Genomic DNA, 23,987 nt, shown 5'->3' with positions numbered 1-23,987 from the left:
TGCCTTTTAGAAGTACTTTCTGCGACATGATACATAAAATAATTACCAGCAACATGTGCTGCAGCTTGCGAGGTCCCGCTCTTTGATGTAAAGCAAGTGCTGCAGTCACTGGAAGCACCTATGATGTCATCACCTGGTGCAAAGATATCGACGCAGCGACCATAGTTTGTTCCTAATGGTCCCATACTGACCGGCTGATCCTGGTAATTTGTTGCTCCCACTGTGATGACCTACGTATTGCAAATATCAGAGTATCAGTATTAGTACAGCAGCAGTGCTCAAGAGTAGGCATGTAACAATTCTATCCTTTGTTAGAGAACTCTGGTACCCAATCCACACACTCTGGAAGATAGTACAAGTGCTCTGTCCCACTCCCACTAAAGTGCCTGCAATTTGGCTTACGCTGAATAGGACGTACAATACTAAAAACACCTCTATCTGTGCCCAACTAGCCTTGCATTATACCACTCTGGATCCATGCCATGCCATTCAAGATCTTTACAAGACCTACCTACAGTTACTTTTCTAAATGGCCATTCTTTTAGAAATTAATGTTTACATGTTGTTTGTTCCAGGATCCAAATCAGAGCCTCAACAATTCAATGCACAGTGAGATAATCAGGGGGGACAATGTCAACATTGAGTGCCTGATTCAGAAAGCCATTTTGAGCTGTAAATGTTCATTTACAGTGAAAAATGGCTTCATTTACACCTGTCAGGTATTCACAGAAAGATTCTCAATCAATATAAATGGTTTTAATACTACAGATTCCTACGCTTCTAGTGTAGAAACGTCTGCAATAGTTAATCCCAGGTAGAGGATGGGAAGTGGGCAGACAAAATCATGGTGTGCCTTGCAAGTTTGTAAATGCCTACAAGCTCAGAAGTTCATTGGCATTCATAAATTCTATTCCAACCGTTTCCCATCATAGATATGGTTGGTGTTTTATTACAGCAAAAGGCTGGAGAACTCCCCATCCTTACTGGGGAGGAGAATGGAACACCTCCAGCCATGTACAGAATGTACAGGAAAGAGTTTCTCCACTGGGAAATGTTTTACTTTTGGGAAAATATCGGGTGCATTTCCCCAGTGTAGAATTGTTCAACATCACAAGTGATATGATAGCTCGAGAAACATGTTTTATGATATTCCCAATAGTATGACTGGAAAACAGCGCCAAAAGTAATACATCTGCATCTGTTCATAAGGGTGCTACTGCATATGAAGGTTTGCTACTTTTGTTGCAAATCGAGGGGCATATTTTCAAGCCCCTTGTGCTGCCTGTGCATCACTTTTCATGGCGCTCTGGTGGTGCAGAGCGCAGACCCATATCTATGAGGCCACGCAAAGCCACTTTGCCTGGCTTTTTATGCCGTCATAGATATGGTGAAAGGCTTGTGTTAGGGAGGCGTTCCATGGGCAATGAGGTGGGTGTTTCCGTGCAACACTCAAGGGTTTTGATGCATTCCCAGATTTACAAGGATCTGTAAACTTGGGAATGTGTCAAACCTGTGCACCTCCCTAGGGCATACACAACGAGGAGAAATATCTTTATTTTTCCTCGTTGTTTCCTCTTTCTATGTGTGCTGCATCCTGCAACACACATAAAAAGGGGAAAACGCCTCTCAGGATTGGTTTTTGTGCAGGAAGGTGTCCCTTCCTGCACAAAAACAATCCTGCGAACAATGCAGACACCCTTGCACCATGGTGCAGGGGTGCCTGCATTGGCGCTAGGCAGCAAATTGGGTGCCAGCACAGGCGGGAAAGGACAGAAATGAACTGTATCTTGTAAATAAGGTGCATTTCTGTTCTTTCGAATTGGTGTAGGGCAGTGATACAAAAAGGCTTGCTGTGCTGCCCTATTCCAATTCCTTGAAAATTTGCCTCCGAGTTCTGAGAAATTGCCACTTGGAAGTTCAACAATGAGAAACTTTCAATTCCTAAAAAACAATTTGAAAAATTCAACACTTCTAAAAAAGAAGATTTAAAAAAATATGCTACAAAAATGAGAAGGATAAAAGGACAATAGAAAACATGGAAAAGAGGTGGTGAGTAAAAAAAAAAAAAGCCAGCGTGGGGGTTACCCGTTGTAAGGTAAAAAAATTCAAAAAAGAAAAGGAAAATTGGAAAAGGGAGGTTTAAAGGTGAGGAACACCGTAAAATAAAAAAGAGGTGAAGAGAAAAAGCTGTTTGGGGTTGATGGCTGGTATGAACCCTGTGAGAGAAAAAGACATAAGGAAGAATCACAAAGGAAAACACCATATTGAAACAACTCGACCTAAAGAAGAACATTAAGTAAAGACACAGAAGTAGAAAGTTGTGTATAAAATGAATTTATGAGGAACATTCCATTAGGAAAGCATTCAGTAAGGACAAAGTGTGTCTACCTCTGGTTCAGATGCAGGTGAATACAAGCAAGCGTCATCCTTGTAGTTTCCCGCTGCAGCAATCATAACCACTCCAGTCCGCACCATGAGTCGACAAGCAGCGTTCATTGTGCGGCTGTAACCACCAACAAAAGGAAGCAGAACCACCAATGGGCTGTATGGCTGTTCAAGAAGGGTTTTCCTGATAAATTCTAAGCCTGTTGGACCGGAACAGAAAATCAATTTTGAGAAACTTAACTTTATAATTCTATTCTACTTAAATTGATACTTATACATTAAATATAGAATCATAAAGAATGTGAATGCTCTATATTACACCGGGGCAAATTTACAGATGGTCATTACATAGTAATACATTAAACATGTTTATGGAAATTATGGTTTGCAGCAATGGAGAATAAACAGGATTTTAGGACAACTTGTTACAAAAAATAGTTGATTCCAAGTGCATCAGACCCGACACACCAGTAGTCCTAGTTACAATCCTTTTCCACTTCCTAGCTACAGTCCTTTTCCTCTCCCTGGTGTCTGTGCAACACCTCAACCCTCACTGGATGTAGCAATGAGTACCCTCTAAAGACGTTCCCTCTGAAAAGAGTCATCTGAAAGTACAAATTCACAATAATGTGTCACATGCGGAGCCTCTAGATTCTGCTGGAACAGAAATACAGGCACTTCTGGGCTTTAAGCTCTCCCACAGAATGAACAAGGAATTGATGCAAGGCACTGCATTGCATCATGTCTGGTGTTTAACAGTTTGTGTGACTATCAAATGCATACAGTTTAGTGGTCAACTTTTAGTGGTAGGGGGTCACCTTCCAGCAAGTAGTGATTGGCATTGCTGGTCCCCTGGACCTAGATCAGCAATAGTAGCAAGTAACTCATCCCTGTGACCGCGGACACATCCATCTAGCATCATATGTCAATGGTCCTGTGTTCCATTAGCACTCTAATGAAAAATTATTACAAATACCTGCAGTAGCTGAGGCTCTACTGCAGTACTTTGTAGCTTTTCCTAAAGAAGTCACTTCTGACCTTGGAGCAAGTTCATGAGTGGCGGAACACACATCATTTGGCAGAGGGTTGAACTACTACCAAAGAACTATTCAAAATTACGAGATAAGCAGACTTCACTATAGATTCAATGGGATCCACCCATAGCATATTTTCTGAGAAGTATGAGGGTCAGTGGAGGAAGTATATATGCTACCTCATGTCTGCCCAAAGGTTGGTACCACAGGAGTCCACTTCACTCAGTTCCCCTAAGCAATTGTACAGGCCCAAACTACTAATCCAAGATGGGTTGAAAGTAAATATTGATTCCAACCTGTGGGTATTAATCCCCATGTCCTAATTTGAAGAAGCTCTGGTAGGAGTTCATGTCTTTGGCTTTCAATCCCGTTTTCTTGTCGAGATTCAGGTTCAGAAAGAATTAGTGAATAAAGTTGAAGAGTGTGCAAGGGCCATCATTTTATTATTAGTAAAGCACCAAAAGTTTAGTTCCAGCCAGGAAACAGCCTCAAGGTACTACTTAGGATTGTCATTCAGCTTCACTCATCTACTATTATAGTGTTCGTAAGGGAGCTAGAAAGTCCTAATGTTAAGTTCAAGACCAAGGTTGGAATTAGTGGAGAACATTTTAGCTATGCACAACTCTTTACCATGATATGTTTTAGTTTCAAATAAGCTTTTATGTTTTTATTTTGGGTCTCTATTAACATAATGAGTAGGACAAGTATTTATATTATTATGCATTTTGGAATTGCAATGGTTTTAATTAACCGTGTCAATAAACTTAAACTTGAAACTTTAACATGTCTTTGGCCAAGCAATGTCCAAAGGATGCAGATCAGAAGGCTGGTAAAATGGTATTCCCTGTTCTGGTGCTTTATAGAGGAGCAGGGGATTTTAATGATAGTTCTGGTAGGGAAGAACAAGATGGCAGCGGCCAGGGCAGGACACAACAAGATGGCCAAGAAGATCATTGAAACTAGTTAAATAGCATCAAGAGAGAACAAGCAAAATGCCTACAGCACTTAATCTGCTGCTAAACAGTAGTGTCTATGTTTAGATACCCTAAAGGTTAACAGCACATTGTATGTATGTTTTGTTCTGTTTTCTTTTTTTGTATGAACTCAGGCACATAAATATTTGGTACAATTTACATTTTTCGCATGGGTGCTCTGGAGATAAGGGTTGGATTTACACCATCAAAAAACCTCATGACCATCTTTTTACTGTTCTTTAAAAGTAGAAAAACACACTTCATGCCTCCCCTCTTTGTTTTAAAATTATCTACAGGGGATTTCTAGATCATTTTACCTGTTGCTATGCTGGAAGCTGTTACTTTTAAAAGTATAGCACTTATCCTCTGAATTCCAGACGGTTATCCCACTCCCAGTTGTCCGAAGACCGCCAGGGCCGCGGTGGTGGTCTCACCGCTGATGGGCCGGAAGTGAAGATTGACAAATTACGAATTCAGCGGTTGGCCGAAGCCAAATGGCTCATACTCTGCCCATCCCGTCTCTTTTCCACAGTGCGCTGGCTAGAGGTGAGCACCTCCAGCATGGCGGACGCCATAATACTGCTAGCGGTATTACGATGCGGGAGACCGCCAGCATTTGTTTTGCCGGTCGCACCGCCAGAAAAAGCTGGCGGTCTTGCATCCTGGCGACAGGAATTAGCATTTCACTCGTACACACGTCCACATACCCGCACACATGCACCCACATACTGCCACACACAAACACACCCCCACACTCGCGTCATACACCCCCATTCACAGTAACATACATACAGAAACACTGCACTCACTCACGCATTCACTCCCCCTCCCCCAGCGCATACATACATTCACACCTCCCTCCCCCAGCACATACATACATTCACACACCCCTCCCCCAGCGCATACATACATTCACACCCCTCTCCCCCTAGACTGCATACACGCTATCACCGGCTCTCCCTGTTCACCCACACAAACACTCACCCCGTCCACTTACATACACATGCACATGCATACATGCACTCACCCCTTCCATCTGCTCAATCGCACTCACACACTCAATCCCTCACACCCACAGGCATGCACTCACGCACTCACATCCCTCCCCATCCACACTCACTCACCTCAACCCCATCTACAAACACTCACACACCCCGTCCACAAATAATCACTCACCCATGCAGACACGCACCCACAAACACCTCCCCTACCCCGCATTCACGACATTCACACACACAGACATGCACACACACCCCTCCCCTGTCGGACAATTCAGTTAAATCATCTGTCGAGGAGGTCGTCCTGGGGGAGACGGGTGCAGGCGCTTTCACCGCCAGCAGCGCCCCACCATCAGGACACCGCCACGCCGTATTACGGGTCGTAATTTGGCGTGCATCGTCCTCACCGCCGACCCCCAACACGACTGGTGTTGGAATTCCGCCCATTTTCGGGTGGAATTCAGAAATCAGTCGTAATAGGCGGTCCTAAGACCGCGAGCGCTGGTGGTCTTTTGGCGCCTGCGGCTTCAGCGGTCTTACGAAAAGACCGCTGAAGGCGTAATGAGGGCCTAAGTCTTTTTACTTCTTTCTCTTAACTAAAATCAAATCAAATCAAATCATAAACATTTATAAAGCGCGCTACTCACCCGTGCGGGTCTCAAGGCGCTAGGGGGAGGGGGTTACTGCTGCTCGAAGAGCCAGGTCTTGAGTAGTCTCCGGAAAGCGGAGTGGTCCTGGGTGGTCCTGAGGATGGTGGGGAGGGAGTTCCATGTCTTGGCCGCCAGGTAGGAGAAGAACCTCCCACCCGCCGTGGTGCGGCGGATGCGAGGGAAGGCGGCGAGAGCGAGGTTGGCGGAGCGAAGAGAACGGGTGGGTGTGTAGAAGCTGAGGCGGCGGTTGAGGTATTCGGGTCCCTTGTTGTGGAGGGCCTTGTGTGCGTGGGTGAGGAGTCGGAAGGTGATCCTTTTGTTGACGGGAAGCCAGTGCAGGTGTCTCAGGTGGGCGGAGATGTGGCTGTTGCGGGGTATGTTGAGGATGAGGCGGGCGGAGGCGTTTTGAATTCGTTGCAGACGTTTCTGGAGTTTAGCAGTGGTTCCTGCGTATAGGGTGTTGCCGTAGTCCAGGCGGCTCGTGACGAGGGCGTGGGTCACGGACTTTCTGGTGTCGGCGGGGATCCAACGGAAGATCTTTCGGAGCATGACGAGGGTGAGGAAGCAGGAGGATGATACGGCGTTGACTTGTTTGGTCATGGTGAGAAGTGGGTCCAGGATGAAACCGAGGTTGCGTGCGTGGTCTGAGGGGGTCGGTGCGGTGCCAAGGGCCGTGGGCCACCAGGAGACGTCCCCGGCGGTCGGGTGTTTCCGAGGATGAGGACTTCCGTTTTGTCTGAGTTCAGTTTCAGGCGGCTGAGTTTCATCCAATCTGCGACGTTTTTCATTCCATCTTGCAGGTTGGTCTTGGCCCTGGTGGGGTCCTTGGTGAGGGAAAGTATCAGTTGAGTGTCGTCGGCGTAGGAGGTGATGATGATGCTGTGTTTGCGTACGATGTCGGCGAGGGGGCTCATGTAGACATTGAAGAGAGTCGGGCTGAGCGAGGAGCCTTGTGGGACGCCGCAGATGATCTCGGTGGGGTCTGAGTGGAAAGGTGGGAGGTAGACTCTTTGGGAGCGGTTGGAGAGGAAGGAGGTGATCCAGTCCAGGGCCTGTCCTTGGATCCCGGTGGAGCGGAGGCGGAATGAGTGCACCTTGAACCCTGTCACCAGAGTCCTTGAGAAAATGGATAACACCAGACAGTTGAGAGTAGGATTGTGGTTTTTAAGACTCTATAATGACTACACTCACTTGCATATGGTGTACTGTGGTCCATCAGATTTCGGGTAACCGGAGGTACTATGTTTTGGTAGTGCCATGGCTTTTCTTAACCTAGCTGTTATTGCATCTTTACAGGTTGAATCTCAGTGGACCCCCTTGAATCATATCGTGGACCACTTTAGGTTTTGTATGTACATTTTGTTTTTCTGAGCAGAAGCAATCAAGAGGTCTTGACAAATACCTATACGCCTCATGTAAAGGTACATGGAGCAGAATCATATTAACCTATTCTTAATAACATACAGGAGCAGGATCAATGTACCTGCAGTGTCTGTTTTTCTTCTTTTAATCCTGACCCACGCATGCACCAATAAAACTGGAGTTAGTTTTACTTCACTACATTTCATTTTTTCATGCTTTACACGATCTGCAGGCCTCACAAGTAATTAGCTCACCATAGGGCATCTATCTCTGTCCCACAACATTCAAAGAGCTCCTCCCCCTTAGTGAGACATTTGTAGCCCGCATAGTCACTGGGTGTCACTGTGTGAGGAGATTCTCTATGATGAAGCATGTCACCTACAATGGATGAGAGAATTCGTCCTAAAGATGACAGATTTCTATACAGCTAGATTAGGGCTTTGTTTTCCTTCTCTTCCTATGCTCTGTTAATTGAAAGACTAAATTGTGATGTGTGGCAGGCTTCTTCGTGTTTTGTAAGCCAGCCTCTCTCAATAAATACCCACCGTTTCATTCATTTGTGTTCCTACCTATCTGTATCTCTGTCCCTGTGTAGTCACACCGCTCAGCTGTATACCCCAGCTCCATGTGTGAGCCCTTTGCACTTGAATATTATCATTAGCTCTCATTTCCCTTCTATGGAGCAGAGACCTAAGGAAATTATTGTGCAATAAATCCTGCCATTTGTGTCTGGTGGAGTCTGCAGCTCAAGGAAAAGCATTTGACACATATCCATGATAACAAATTTGGGCAACAGCCAGAATTCTGGTAGGTGGTGTGGCACCTCTTTTGCACATGCCACCATACCATGCCCAGTTTGTAAAGCACACATTCACAGCCAACTGTTTTTTGCCGCTGATGACAGTTGTTTACTGTTACAAATCTAGCCCCACTGGAATTAGAACTTGCAGTCACACTATTATATATAGATTCTTGTCACATATATATATATTAGTCTACCAGACAGGCATGACACACACAAACCTGAACAGACATCACCTCAGATTTCTAATCGAGCTTTCAAATATGAAAAGTGATATTCCAATTTTAGCTGCATGTGAGTATGTGCTCTCCGATGCAAGAAAGATATGTGCATCTAAGCACATAAATGTGGGATTACCTTAGCATAAAAATGCTTAGGGGACTGATCTAGAGAGTCTGGGCCTGAATGAGGACCACAAATAGCCATGCAGTGAACCCTAATAGAGTTCGCCTGGAAGAGGGGGAAGATGTGTGCTTACCATAAAGAGGCAACCAGAGAAATTTAAGGTGCTGGAATGTTGGTCATACAACACCTTTGAAGATGGTCCCAAAACTGCAAGTTGAAACCCACGGCAGAATTTAAGAACGCCCAGACATAAATGATTGGCTGATAGATAAAAAGACAAAGGTGCTTGGAAAAGCCATAGTCCCTTTACATTTATTTACTGAATAAATAAACAAACCAGGAAAAAAACTGGCAGCCAGGCACACATGAAAATTCCACTCCTGTCATCAGACATTCGAAACCTGATTGGATGGGAGCCAATCACACCATACACATCGGCCAATCACTGCTATTCACAAACCTCACCCTACATTACATCATTCAGGATGGATGTTACATTAGCCCTGCAGGCTGTCTGAGAACTGCAGTGAACATGCACGCCGGCAAGATCATCCAAACTGTCACAGTCTAATATCCCCCACTATTAAGCAGTCTTGATATTCTGCCTTAAAACACAAAGACAGGAATAAACATGCGTACCGCTTACTCTGATAAACATTAATTTGATTAAAAAAATCACATGAGGCAAGCAACAACTAGGTGACAGCTTAATGAGACTTTTGACTTAGGAAAGCCGTGGGGACCCTTTCTGTAGAACCTTAACCGTAGGCACATTTTGCATATTTGCAAGCTCAAGTTAACACTTGAAACGTGAGCATATTTGCAAAGTTATATTATATTATATTATATATTATATTTTAAACACTAATATTTCTTTGTTCACAATGTGTGCCATGCAAAAAAATATTTTCACAAACCATCACCTCAGTTTTCTAATCATACTTTCAAATCTCAAAAGTGACAGAAATAGAGTCCACAAATAAGAATATTAATTCCTAACAAAAAACAAGCAATGGTACAACGAGCTAGAAGCCGGAACAACATTCATTTGGTATGAGATCCCTTTAACAGTACCACTCACCCATAAGGGTTCCACTGACTGTTCCTTTGCCTTGGCAGTTCAGCACTCGCAGACTACGGACATTCGCTCCTTTGGCGACCCCAGCATCCCGACCACTAACGACTCCGGCCATGTGGGTCCCATGGCTGTCACACTTACTAGCCTGCAACAAGGTGCATTCAGTCAGTTCACAGGAGTAAAAGTCATGAATGTAAATGAATATCATATAATGTGTATTGCTCTCTCACTCTGGCCGAGGAGTGTATTCACACCCTGAAAGGTACTACACATAGGTCAAGAACAATGCAAGTATATTTTTGTTGGAATGGAAGTTTATTCCTCTCTTTGGGAAGCAGAGATGTTAATTCCCATTCAGGAAATTCTGTTAAGCAGCAAGCAATTCAAACCTCTGTCAATGCCGACCACTCCCAGAGTGGGAGCGTGCAAGTAGGTCTAGGAGGAAGAAGAGTAGGACACAGTGTAATGAAGATCAATGGTAAGTAAACCAAGCATTACTACTTTGTCTCTCTTCTTCGTCCCTGTCTTCACATATGAGGAGGCTGAAGTAATGTTAACTCAACTGTGCAAAGGAACCATGAGTATGTCAATGGAGTGTTCCATACTTGTGTTCCAGACTTGTTGACCTTAGAATAGTCCGAGTCAGTTGCTGATGTGGTGTGACTGTACTTTTGGTGTTACAGGGCTGCTGCTGAAAAAATCTTATCTTCAATCAAGAGTTTGTCATCTCATAATTTTTTTCACAAAAGCTACAAAAAAACAATTAAAAGGGGCATTGCTATAAACCAAAACGACAACTTCCCCATCACTGCACATGTGAATATTGCTTTTCAAGTAAAGATAATGATAAACCAGAAATTTAAACAACCCTCAAAAACAGCAGCTCCCAAGGCAGCCCAGGAATTCATCACTTTGAGCTTGTAGCGTTGAATAAAGTTACTCGTTGCAGCCCAAGCAGCAGCTTTGCAGGCATCAACAGTAGAAAATACCACAAGCAACCATCCCACAGCAGTGATTCCTCTGATAGAACGACCTAACACAACTAGTGAAACTGAAATGTCAGCCATAGCGATTGTATGACATACTCAATGGCTAAGAGGTACAACTAATGATTTATAACCCTTGTGACTGGCGCCAAATGTCGCAAATAAAAATTCAGGCTGATAAATGCTAGATGTGTGTTCTGAGTGAGTTTGTAGCTCTCCCAACATCTAATTAATTCAAAGAATGTTCCTCATCTGTAAAAGGAGAAGGGCACAGATAAGGCATGACAACCTCATGCACTTGTGGGAGATCATAAATCAGCAAAGACTGAAAGAAGAAACTCAGGAGAAAGAAGCAAGACTGGGCCCTCTCAGGAGAAAAATTGAGAAAATGTGCGGATGAGAGAAAGGTCCCAATCACACTCTATCATCAAGCATAAATAATAGTAACTAGAACAACTTTAGCAGAAATACACTTAAGGGGGTCATCCTTCAGTGGATCAAAGGGGCAGACTGACTCTTACAATCAATGTAAGATCCCAATGGGGAACTGGAGAATGGTTTTAGGCCATTCCAAAGCTAATCATCTTAAAACAAGGGGGTAGGCTGCTAATTCTGGTAACAAACACATATTCCTCCAGAGAGAACGAAAAATCTTAAAGGATAACCAACTGAAAATGCAGGGTAGGGAATGCTAAAGCTAAAAGAATACCCTAGTGACAAAAATCAAGAAAAGTGAGAGGGTCCCAAGAAAGAGGTTTTAGGTCCTTACTTGAGCACCAACGTCTGAATGAGGACAAATATTTTATTATATTTATATACAATATTTATTTTACTATATAACCTAAGAGTAGAAGAAAAACTTGCCTGCTGAATTGTCCAGACAAACTCCTGACAGACTCTCAAATTAGAGAACCCTAACTTCTCGCAAGCCAGAGTGTCAAATTTAGCTGTGGCAGGATTGTAAGAGGAAGGAGAGACCACAACACAGGAGTTAGGTAAAAAGGTAGAAGCCAGCCCTACGCCCGTCTCAGCACTTTAAGAAGGAGAAACAATGATTTCTATGCCATGCATGGGCCACCAATATTGCCTGAGTCCTCTCCTGTCTGTATCAAAGCAAAATGGGGGAAAGAAAAGACTTGTCCATAGAAGATCTTCGCCCTTGGAAAAAATACCGGTTGAGTTGAGTGAGTTTGCAGAGAGATTCATCTGTTGTTATGCAATTCCTACTTTGGTAATAGGACTGCGTATTTAGTATGGCAGAATGATACAGAATGGGAGACTGAGTCTGTCCACGCAGTTAGTAACTGTTCGCCCAACTCCTGACTAGCTCACAGTGCCTCACCCAAACCTCCAAACCCACTGGGGTAAAAGGTGACTATCTCAACCTGAACCCAGGGAAGTCGGAGAAACAGATCGTACCCCTTTCAAATTATTATTCATGCATACCAAGGTGAAACAAAAACATGCAAGATACGTTTTCAATACATTTATTGAAACAATGGCAATCTAGCATATAGAGAGTGAGCTGTGATAATTAGGCAGATCAAACAAAGCAAGGTAATCAGCATTACGAACATGGTAAAGAGATAAACAATCTAACCATGATGTATGTGGTTCTAGATGTGCTAGAAGTTCCTACCTAATCCTATATCTATTCTGAGAGCATGGTGGTTGTAACCCTCTGTCTGGCCCGATCTAAGGGATTAGCCCCAGCCCCAGCCCCGTACCTGAAATGAGTGTCAGAAATCAGCCTGTGGTGTGTGTGGCAATCCTCTCAGGAAGCTGGCAGATCAGCGCCAGCCAAGCTGCATGTCACACAGTGTGTATCCCAGGATCGTTGTGGCCCCAATACAATCTACACTTCTTGGGTCAGTGCACCGTTTATAAATAAACCAAACCACATTGGAAATGCAGTTCTGATGCAATGCTGTGTCTAGGTTGTAGAAGCCATCTCCTGAACGGGCAACACAAGCTAGCATATTGTGTACCGTGTTCCATAGCCTTGGACAAAAAGTACTTATTGTATGTCGTGTAAAGGTTAACTAAACAAGCAGAGTGTTCCTTGCTTTCCTAGAGTAAAAGCAAACTCATAAAATGTGTAAAAATCATTGCTGAATAGCAGCATTGCTAAACTGTCTAAAATGTGAATAAAAGATGAACTGTAAACCAAACTAAAACAGGGATGACCAACCCCGTCCTAGAGGTCCTCACAACACGTGGCATCTCAAACCTGTAACAAATCGACTGAAAAAGATCTATTCTCTTTTGAGGTCGGAAATACTCTGCTTAGAGCACCCACAGACACATTGCCCATCCCTGTAATGTGGCTGATAGACAGGGAAAGAAGGCAAGACTCTTCCCAATCACTAATTCTATGCAAAACTACACCCAGAGACTACGATCTTAATTCCCACTGCCTGTTTACATAGCATTTCGCTACCAGTTTATCCACCTGTCATGTTAGAGAGGGAGCAAATTGTAACGGGGATTTGGGGGCGGCAGTTCATTCCCTCCAGGTTGATGAGTGAATTGCTCTCCACCAGGACCACAGACACAGGTGGGAAGAAGGGCTCAGAGTTTCTCCCCCAACCCTTGAGACTGGAATCCATGGTTAAGAATAACTGAACAGAGAGAACATCATCTATTCCCTTGGAGAGGTTGCTAGGAAGAAGCTATCACTGAGAAGAGGACAAAAGGACATGCACAAAAAGAGCCAACAAAATCAGAAGTTTCACCTGTCTGTAGAAACGGGTCCCATCTTCCTCCGGGACATCTTCAAAGTCGGTCACAAAAACCTTTCCTTCGATTTCCCGGTGGTTGCTCTGGATACTGGTGTCCAACAGATACACCTCCACCAAATCGCCTTTGTCTATGCAAAAAACATCACACATGAGATATTGCTTTGGCTTCATCTGCGCAGTTCTCTTAACTTCTATGTAGGTGGTTGCTAATCAGCATTTTATTTTAACCTGTAGAAGCCTATATTCAGTGAGCTGTTGCTGGAGCACATATCCTGCACATTCGTTATTTGTACGCTGCACACAGCTGCAGAAATATAAAGACATCTATTGTGCTGGTGCAACCAGAGATGAACAGTGCAATTAATTTGACATGCACTGCACTCCTTTGATATCTACCCATTTGTCACAAGGTATAGCAAAGAAACTGGGTACTTCTACATACTGCATGTCATTGTGGGTACTGAGAGCACATACCAGTGCACACACCGAGCACTCACAAGGGTCAAGCCTAATAGGTGATGTTCACTGCACTGTGAAGCTGGCATTGCATTGTTCACCGATCAATGACACAGGCTTCTTCTGATGTCAAAGATGCCTTTTTGTGACAACTAATTCTCACAGGCGGCCTCATGTGTGATGTGAAGACCCTAAGAGGTGAGGGAGTTATGTATATCCCGTGCAGTGTGGAGGGGGACACCCGCAGACTGTGCTGCCTGATCAATTACAGTCCTATGCGAGTGAGCCCCATGATTACAAAGCCCGTTGTGAGGCCCCCAAAAGGGTGTTGACTGCCCTGAAATAAACTGGCAGACAATGTGCACAACATTGTCTGAACCAGCAGTGGTAGTGAGGTCTCTATGAATACCACCAGAGACCGCAAGACAAATGAAGAGGTGAACCCTCTATTGTAGTAACTGACTTGGCACCAACTGATTTGAGGCGTAAGGCAAGGCACAGTGCAAAGCACTCCTCATCTATCCTGGGAGTCCAGGAACACATAGGCTTCCAACTGATCTGGTAGGAGACCTGGGTGCCGGAGGGGCAGGTGGTAGGAAAACTGACAGGCCACAAGGAAGGTCCTTGGTAGAGATCACCCCCTGGGTAGCGGCAGGAACAACCACAACAGACCCTCCCACCCCTTCCTTTTTCTTCCTCTGTGGGGCATGGAAACTCACATGCCCAGCAGCAATGGCCAGGGACAGAGGTGCATGTGGAGCACACCAAACCAAACTTGATAAATACATGCTTTCGTGGAAACAGCTGTAGAAACCGCGACAGAGATGCTGCAGAGCCTGATGGACCAGCCAACACCTGATGGTGAATCACTCACACACAAAGACATCATGGCGGTAATCCAGGGAATTTGTGGCCCCCTGGACACCAAAATTGATTCAGTCTCTACAGAAGTCACACTTTTGAGAGCAGACCACCACAACATGAGAGCCCAAATGAAAGACACTAAAGATTCACTTGCTACCCTTTAGGCCGAGAGTGACCCTGAAGAGACAAGTCAAGGAACTACTTACATCCATGGATGTCCTACGGGCAAAGCTGGAAGACTTTGAAGGCCGCACAAGAAGAAACAACATCCAAATAATCGGGGTCCCAGAGAGATCAGAAGGGCCAGTAGTGGACCTCTTTGCAGAAGACTTCATACACAAATTGATTTGACCCCGAGGCCTCTCGCAATATTGCTCAGTTGAGTGAGCTCATAGTATCCCGGGCACCCAGCAAAAACCCAGGGGTGCCACCTCACCTGATCATAGCTCGTATCTTTAACTAGTGAGATCAAAATGTCATTTTAGAAACAGCCCACAGCACCCCACTAGTCAAATTTGACGATGCCACCATCACCTTCTTCCTGGACTTCACACTCTGAGTCCAGAAGCTGCACCACAGCTTTGTTGAAGTTAAAAGAGCTCTGCAGGAATAAGAACTGAAATACTCCGTGATGTTTCCGGCGCAGTTTAGGGTGGCACACAGGAACACCTGACTAGTCACAACTCCGGACGTGGATCGGGACTGGCTAGATGGTTGGAGGCCGGCTAGTGGAGCCATGTCCCAAACTCAATCCCCACAACAGTGAAGCAACAATGGTGCCCCTGACCGAAATCAAGACACAGACAACCTGAGACAGGATCAAAGTTCACCACAATTCCAGACAACTCGAATGACAACTCAACAAGAACTGTGCATGCAGTAACATACAACAGTTTAACAGTGTGATAACTAAGTTGTCACTTGTCTTATTACATGCAAGCCTTGCTGCTAGCTGCCAAGGATCTTAAGACATCCCACCCAGATCTCAGTTCAGAAGCAGCTAAATTGTCCTTATCAACATAGATCATTAATAAAGATAATATTTCAGCTATCAGTAAACATTTATACCACTGCTCTCGTGTTGGCTTACAAAGTAATCTGATGTACTTTTATTGCTTATATTGCAGACATATCAGTCCTAGGTCTAGGTCCTTGGCTTTGACAGTGTTCATTTAATTACAGACCAGAAGGAAGCTGATAGGCTGCACACAACAATCCACAGATTATTAACTCCACTGTATACTTGTGCCAAGTAGCATCTGTTCCTTTCTTGCCCCCTACTACTCTCTCGTGTTGTTTTAAAAAGATTTTAAAAAATAACTAAACAATGGAACGTCTAAAGCTGGCTTGTGAAGACCCTGAAACTCTGTTGGATACTATGATAACATCCTTTTCCCAGAAAAGCTGGAACGTCTTTCAAAAACAAATGCACTTTGTTAATAATTTCTTAAAACTCAATAAATCAATACTGCCGTGCAGTTTGCAATCTGATAAAACAGTAAACACCCCCCTCACCAGCAGAAGGCAACCAAATGTATGAATGTGACCACCTCCTGTGATATTGCAAGGAGAGATAACCTCACTTTAGTGGCTGGAGGACAGATCAATTCAAGTGTAAACATGTCACCAACATTTTACTAGAGCCGCAGGCACCAGGAAGAAAGGTGCAAACATTTCCACATCAACATTATGGATCCCTGGTCCCCACGTGATCTTTAGCTGATTTCAAATACAGGAATAAAAGGCGGTTCCTACTTGGAGGGTCATACTGGTTGGCGGCATGCTGCGGGGGGATAATTCTGTCCAGGTTCCATGGGACAGTCTGCGCAAATATGAAAGAGTCTTCTTCAATGTAGTCCACATGTGGTAACTTCAGGGCCTAAGAAAACAGGAAAAAATCACAATGTTCATTGTGACTTTCTAAAGACACTGCCTAGGAAGCACATTTATCGCCAAATTTAATTTTAACAGTCTTGGATTAGATTCTAGCATTGAACACACATTTTTAATTTGTTAACGGCTTTGTAGATGAACAAGTTAAATACTGTGGAGTGCCACGAAGACCGACGCTATGCAAACTAGTTAAAATGTTATTGTTGATGGACTGGAAAGCAGCAGTCACTTATGCACAAGTACATACATGAACCGTTCCGCACTGGCACACATAACCAACACAAAGATGGTAGTTGATCCTAAGACGTTCAGAACAAAATGAAATGTTTATGACTAGCTGTTCAGTGTGGCTAAAATTAATTTAGATGCACATATACGACATCTAGGAAGTAGTAAGCAACTGGAGAAAAAGTGTCTGCTTTATTAAAAGAGTTAGGTCGCCCTAAAGACGATTAGGCGTGCACTTTTACTTTGTGTACATGAGTTTATTATTTACCCATTTACAGTACTGACGAAGCGTTTATTATTTTATAACAAGAAGTTCCGTACTGTGAATGTTTCTTCAGCCAATGGAAAACCGCTGCCCCTACGAAATAAAAACCCCTGTTTTTTACCAGTGCATAACTCTTCCTCCCCCACCTTTATGTGATTGTAGTGAAAAAAACACATAATTCCACGGCACACCCCCGAAAACTCTTTTGGTGCAATGTAAAACCGAGTTTTGCATTTTTTCATGCTCAACAGTTAATTTTGGAAACCAGCATTTGGCAAAAAACACCAACCAGTGTTCGTTGATCAATGTTTATGTCATGTGATGTTTTCCTATCAATATTTCACCTTATAATGTTCTGTGGGCGTGTCCTGCCCCAAAGCCCTGCCACTAACGCAGAATAGGGCTCCTGGTGGGCAGCTTGGATGAGCTGTTTTGCTCGAAAACTCATTTCCAGATACAAAGTTATGACAAAGATAACAACTTGTGCCCGCCTCCTTCGAGACAAAACAAACTGTCTGTCTGTCAATGTGTATTCATTGCCCATTTCTGCAACAGATCTTTAACGCCATTTTTCTGCAGATATACATGCATGCTTTTCTAATGTGATCACTGAAAACGTTGTTACAGTATTTCTTTCAGTAGTAGTACTCTGAAATGGCTAATGATGTAAAAGCTTATAAGGAGCCTCTTTTGTTTTATAACATTATTATATTATATTAGGGAATATAAATTATGCTATTTAGCTTCACACATTACAAAGATGCACATGCCTCATGGATAGTATTATAGGAAGTATAACAAACATGTGCTTATAAATACAAAAAACAAGTGATATGCTTATGAAATGTTAAGTACTATACCGTTTTTAAACACACAGAAAACAAGTCTCACTTTTCGTACTTTGAAAACCTATGCAATAGCTTAGAGCAGAGAGTGTTATATAAAATATATGTAATAAAACATACTTTGCATCAAGAGATGAGGCATTTATGTGTATGAGGTTAAGTGTACCAACCCCTGATCTAAAACATACATGCTTTCCCAGAGCAAAGCGCACAAGCAAGAGCAGGCAGCAGGAACTGGCTATTCTAGAGAGAGGGAACACACTCCTATAAGGAACACTGCAAATGCTAAAGCCAATAAACCCAGGCCCAATCAAACAGTAACTACTGTACAAAGGCCAAGGCAGATACAACGCCTGATGATTCCAGAGGCAAATGTAGATGTTGTAAATTGTAATATGCCAACCAGGTATAGTTAACTTGATTTAGTGTCATAATCTGTGAATGTAAGAGATGAATTAAATACAACTGAGAAAGTGCCAGCATGTTATTAAAGAGTATATTACCATATCTAGCAAATCACTGCTCATCTTGACGATAATGAGATTCTTACCATATCTAGCAAATCACTGCTCATCTTGACGATAATGAGATTCTTACCATATCTAGCAAATCACTGCTCATCTTGACCACAAAGCCCGGGAAAAGCACATGAAATACATGGATAATTTTTGTCAGGTAGCCATGCCTTGCGGCACGCGCTTGTAGCCTTCGAATAGTCCGGTCCGTCTGGGATTTGTGAGTGTCCTCCTTAAGTACAACAATGTACTGTCCAGAAAATCTCCACTCATCCTGTATCCAAAGAGAGGTAAGCATATGTTTAAACTATTGTTTAGAACAACACATTTTGCATTCACCTGTTTTCATTTAAATAGTAACATTAGGACTAAAGCCTAGGCAAATTGCTCTCTCCTCTTTTTTTCCTTTCTTTTGTCTGTCTCTCCCAGATTTCCTTGGCCAACGATGGGCGTTACTATCAGGATACTGAGGGGTATCAGGGACCTACTGCATGTGCAGACTGCCACTGAGGATGGACTGACAAGGAGAAAGAAATGAGAACCATTAACAAAAGAAAGTTGTGGTTGGAAGCACAGAGATCTCCACCTTGATGAAGCACCAAGCGGTGTGAAACATGTCGGGAAATCTGCATCATGATTTTCTGCAGAGTAGTATAAATTGTGGAGGAAGAATACACTTCTGGTTATACATCTGAGCTTCCAAGAAGAGTGAACAGCAGCAATGGTTTGTTTAGAGAAACTTCCAAGAGTAGAGGAGGGCACCAAGGGTTCAAAGGTGAGCCTCGCACCCGAAATCCTGAGCACTAGGAATGTGCATCCTGGGAGGAGACTTAAAGGGTGAATATTGAAAACAACCAACTTCAGATTGCTGCTTTCAGCTCTACAAACATTCCAAGGAATTTTTGTGTATGGACGTCTACACACACATAGATTTCCATCTACGGATTGGAGGATATTTTGTTGGTATTCACCAGTTCTGGGTGGAAATATCCACCCAATAAAATGAATTACAAATCACACCATATACGGGAGATCGGAGACTCTTACGGCAAACGTATTACCTTAATGCTACTACTAATAAATTTATGATCAGATGTCTGTGCTTACAGGCAGAGACCTCTGCAGCGGAGACAGAGATTCCGCCTCTGCCGTAGAAAACCCAGAAAGGAAAAGTATAGGGAAATCATCATTCACCTGACCAAAATCATGCATGTCTGACTTACAGTAGCCATGCCAACACATAAATTCAGCTCACTCTCTGGGCTCTGTCCTTTCCCATCGGAGTGCTTGATTTTAATACCTGAGTGAGAGCTGCAGACCAGCAACCGTTACCAGGAAGCAGCCAAGCTCACTCAAGAGGAAGAGAAACTTCAATAAGGAGGAGGCAGACCTTGAAATGACCTTTGTTGTAGAATACAACAGGCAAAAACATGGTCCGCCTCCTATGCCATCGATGAAGCAAAGACAGAGCCATGTGGAAGGAGGTGACAGATAAAGTCCTTGCGTTTTGGTAGAGCTGTGCCGTAGGCGACTTAAAGAAAAACATGGAAGCACAAGAGGAGGCAGATGAAGCAGAAGTTATACAGGATCCAGGTGACAAAGGCTCTTCCTGGAGGCAGACCAGGCTCCGGTCTCTTCTCAAACCCGTCAATGAACTTATCCTTTCCACCATGCACCCTGACCTGCTATATGGCCTGCCTTTTCCCAGAAATCCCAATGTTACGCCAGGTAAGAAACAAAACCCATGTGTTTCACAGCTGCATTTGGACTGCAAAAGCATATCATTCGATCTCCCCTCACAGTTAGTCAGGCATCTCACTCTTCTCACTCACACACAAATTAGCCCTCCCCTCTCGTTAGAGTTTATAATGCTCCAAGCTATGTTACTGCACTCTTTCCTATACAGTCTCCAAGGGCACTGGTGGCATCAGCAGGTGCTGGGTTACTATCTACAGTAGCAGGGCAACATCTAGGTCATGCTGCTTCCACATGCATCTCACATACACTCACAGGTAAATCACATTGATATCTATGATACTACCACACTCTGGAGTTTTGTATGGCTTCTCTTACCATAACCCAACACTGATATTAATGTACCTTTATTATACAATTTAAGAGAAAATGTACTCCACATATACTTATATTGTAATTCCATAGGCATCTAATATACTCATCCATATCATGTTCTATTATTCTTTTAAGGTCCAGTGTTGCCTGCCCACCCGCCAACTGTAACCACTGCCTCCTGTGGTCCAACCAATGCACTGACATATGTTCTGGCCGGGAACAACCAACAGATGGCAGCAATGGGCAAGTCTTCAATAAAATAATTAGCAACGTGTATACCTATGTTTCCTCTCTCCATAAGTGTATAGACATGAAAAAGGCTGCATTAACCCTAAACCCTTTGTTTTTGCAAGAAAAAGTTCTAACAAAAACTGTAATGCACGAATCTCTATATATCTGATCTCACCACTTGTGTCACCAAATACAGCCTTCTGTTCTTCAGATTTTAGGAGGTATGTATGTGTCCCTTGTCACTCTCTCCTCCAGCCAACCATGTGCCGATTGCATACGTTTGAATATTTCGTAGTTCATGCTACCTTACTGTCTTTCACGTCATGCCATATGTAACATAAAGACTTACACACTGTATATGTAATATCTAGCATAGGTCAGCTTAGTAGGTGCAGAATTAGTACCAGCAGATAATCAAAGAGAAGTACATTTGACCTGGAACTTACTGCAATGTTCATGATGAGGGCCTCTAACGCTGGAGCGGGCCTTTAATGGCCGTTATAGCCCGCCACGGCGGGCTCCAATGCTATAGTGCACTTTCAAGGTGTCTCTTCATTGTTCATCATTGTCTCTCTCGACTCCCTCTGGTTTTCCCTTAAAGTACCGTCACTGTACACCAAGACTGCACTCACATAACCCCAAGAGCATCTTCGCAGTGCACTCTCACAGCATAGCTGCCCCAGCACCTCCTTCCCGGTCTCAGACTGGCCCAATTATTGTGCCTCAGTACAGGAGACACTACATGTCCGTGGGAGACATCAGCAGAGCCGAGCCAAGACATCAAAGGATTTAAACAGGCAACACGCATCATGGTAAAGAAACTTTGAAATGAAAACATGTTTAAATTAAGTACATATGATTATATCACTGAATGGATTTGCTTTTATTGAAAGTAATTGTTTTTACTTGAAATTTTAAAGACTACCCTATGCCCCTGACGGCGTTGTCACGAGTTACCAAGACGTTTCGGATTGCCGTGTTCTCTGTTTAAATGGCCTATGTTGTTTTGCAAATGTGAGGCAAGATTTTTTTATATTAAACATACACAAGTGAGGTTTTTGTATATTGCAGATCCTTAACTACTTTAATGTGCCCTCAAATAGGCTAGTTAAGGAGAAACATACAAAGAGATGTACAGTGATGAGCTGTGAGTCACAATTTGGCAAAGTGAGACAGGTGGGATTTGAGCTCAGGTTTCCCGATGGTAAATTGTGCAAGTAGGCAACTGTTGGGTGGCATCCTTCTACCTTCCATTTAGCACCAAAGGTCAACGCCTTGTGTTCAATTATTTCATGAATTAGTATTAGTACACAGAGTTCCAAAAATACACTTATCACACCTTACATCAAACTGGAAGTGTGTGTGTGTGTGTGTATAGTCATATGTGAAGTGTAAGGGAAGCCAGGAGATGCTACTTTTAGTATAATGTCACTCCTGACTCACCTGACAGAAGGATTTTAGAGATTGCTCAATACCTCAATAACTGCAATTAAATAAGTAAGAAAAAAAAGAGGTCACTCCACTCTAAAATATGGGGGTACAAATCTCCTGCGTCCCCCCAGTTCTGAACTGATGCCCCAGTGTGCCATTCAATGTGCTTTGGCGAAGCCCTGTCCGTGCTATAATGTTGTTTGAAATTCCTGTAACGCCTATACCCAATGTACCTATGTGCCTCTTGACAGCAATGAATCCATGCCCAACTCAATGAATCCCACTGCCCACTCTCCACTTCATCTTGCTTTCCTAGATGTTTCCCAGTGCCCCGTCTGCACTTGGCTGTGGCATGCTTAATGCACTCACAGTAGACAGCTTCCTGCCTCGCTGTGTTCCAATTCCACCTTTCCAAACTCATTGTATGCCTCCACCGTGCCCCGTACCCAAACTCAGCCTTGCTCTACACTACTCACCGTGCTCCAGTGACCCTCCAAATCTGTGCCTCCTCCGCCTACAAGAGGAGGCTGAGAAGGAAGTATGCCCAAGGGGTGGTGACAGACTCAAACTCAGTCAGTGTTCTTTCGGTGTCAGTGAAATGACGGAAGGATGTCTCTCTGTCAAAGAGTAGCACCAAGAGCAGCAAGTGGACCAAAACACAACATTTTGTAGACTGCCAATTGCAACAAGCCAATCCAGACTGATGTTGTGAACCAGACTAGCCCAGCGAGTTCTCCTTTCATATGCATAGTGTAGGAAGTTGGCTCTGTATATACTATCTCAAAGTGAGAGATAGTGTGCACAGAGTCCAAGGGTTCCCCTTAAAGGTTGATAGTGGCAAAATTAGATAATACTAATGCTCTATTTTGTGGTAGTGTGGTCGAGCAGTAGGCTTATCAGAGGGTAGTGTGAAGCATTTGTTGTACACACACAGGCAATAAATGAGGAACACACACTCAAAGACTTAACTCCAGGCCAATAGGTTTTTATATGGAAAAATATTATTTTCTTAATTTATTTTAGAACCACAAGATTCAGAATTTAGGTAAGTACATAAATTGTAAGGTACTTCACACAGGCAAGTATAGAACTTTGATTTAAAACAGTAATACACACACAGTTTTGGTTAAAATGGCAATAAGCTATTTCAAAAGTGGACAGTGCAAAAATGAACAGTTCCGGGGGAGGTAAGTTTTGGTTAGTTTCTCAGGTAAGTAAAGCACTTACGAGTTCAGCCTCCTGGGTATAGGCAGCCCACCGTTGGGGGTTCAAGGCAACCCCAAACCCTCAGCACCAGCAACACAGGGCGGGTAAGGTGCTGAGGTCAAAGAAGGGCCCAAACAACATAGGCGCCTATGGAGAACAGGGGTGCTCCGGTTCCAGTCTGCTAGCAGGTAAGTACCTGCGTTCTCAGGGAGCAGACCAGTGGGGGGGTTTGTAGAGCACTGAGGGGACACACACACAAGCACACAAAACACACCCTCAGCGGCACAGGGGCGGCCGGGTGCAGTGTGCAAAGTAGGTGTCTGGTTTGTCATAGAAAACAACGGAGGGACCCGGGGTCACTAGGGCTTCTCAGGCCAGCCACCGACTGGGCTTGGATTAGGGCCACCTGCCGGTCACTCCTGCACTGGTAGGTGGTTCCTCTTTGTCTTGGGGGCTGCAGGTGCGGTGCTTGGTCCAGGCATCGGTTTCCTTTGTTACCAGGCAGTCGCAGTCAGGTGGAGCCTCTGGATCCTCTCTGCAGGTGTCATTGTGGGGGTGCAGGGAGGTCAACTCAGGGTGTTCATGTCGTTGGAGTCGCATGGGAGTCCTCTCTGTGGTGTTGGTTTTT

General features: G+C 43.9%; 1 protein-coding gene across 2 annotated transcripts in view; it reads right to left on the bottom strand.

Annotated features, from left to right (window-relative positions):
- PCSK9 (proprotein convertase subtilisin/kexin type 9) overlaps positions 1-23,987 on the bottom strand; it is a 78,240-nt gene that overhangs the window by 39,710 nt on the left and 14,543 nt on the right. Inside the window, exons 2-7 of one of the 2 annotated variants that reach the window (XM_069232605.1) lie at positions 18,504-18,695; positions 16,431-16,554; positions 13,350-13,483; positions 9,632-9,773; positions 2,389-2,585; positions 47-230 (exon numbers count right to left, since the gene is read on the bottom strand). In XM_069232605.1, the coding sequence (XP_069088706.1) occupies positions 47-230; positions 2,389-2,585; positions 9,632-9,773; positions 13,350-13,483; positions 16,431-16,554; positions 18,504-18,695 (973 nt within the window). Of the gene's footprint in view, positions 1-46; positions 231-2,388; positions 2,586-9,631; positions 9,774-13,349; positions 13,484-16,430; positions 16,555-18,409; positions 18,439-18,503; positions 18,696-23,987 lie in introns of those variants that run through there. The other variant, XM_069232606.1, reaches the window with a different exon arrangement.

Source organism: Pleurodeles waltl, chromosome 4_2 (genome assembly GCF_031143425.1).
Source record: "Pleurodeles waltl isolate 20211129_DDA chromosome 4_2, aPleWal1.hap1.20221129, whole genome shotgun sequence".
Taxonomy (NCBI): Eukaryota; Metazoa; Chordata; class Amphibia; order Caudata; family Salamandridae; genus Pleurodeles; species Pleurodeles waltl.
The sequence above is the reverse complement of the archived record's forward strand: the minus strand, read 5'-3'. Positions and strand labels throughout refer to the sequence as shown.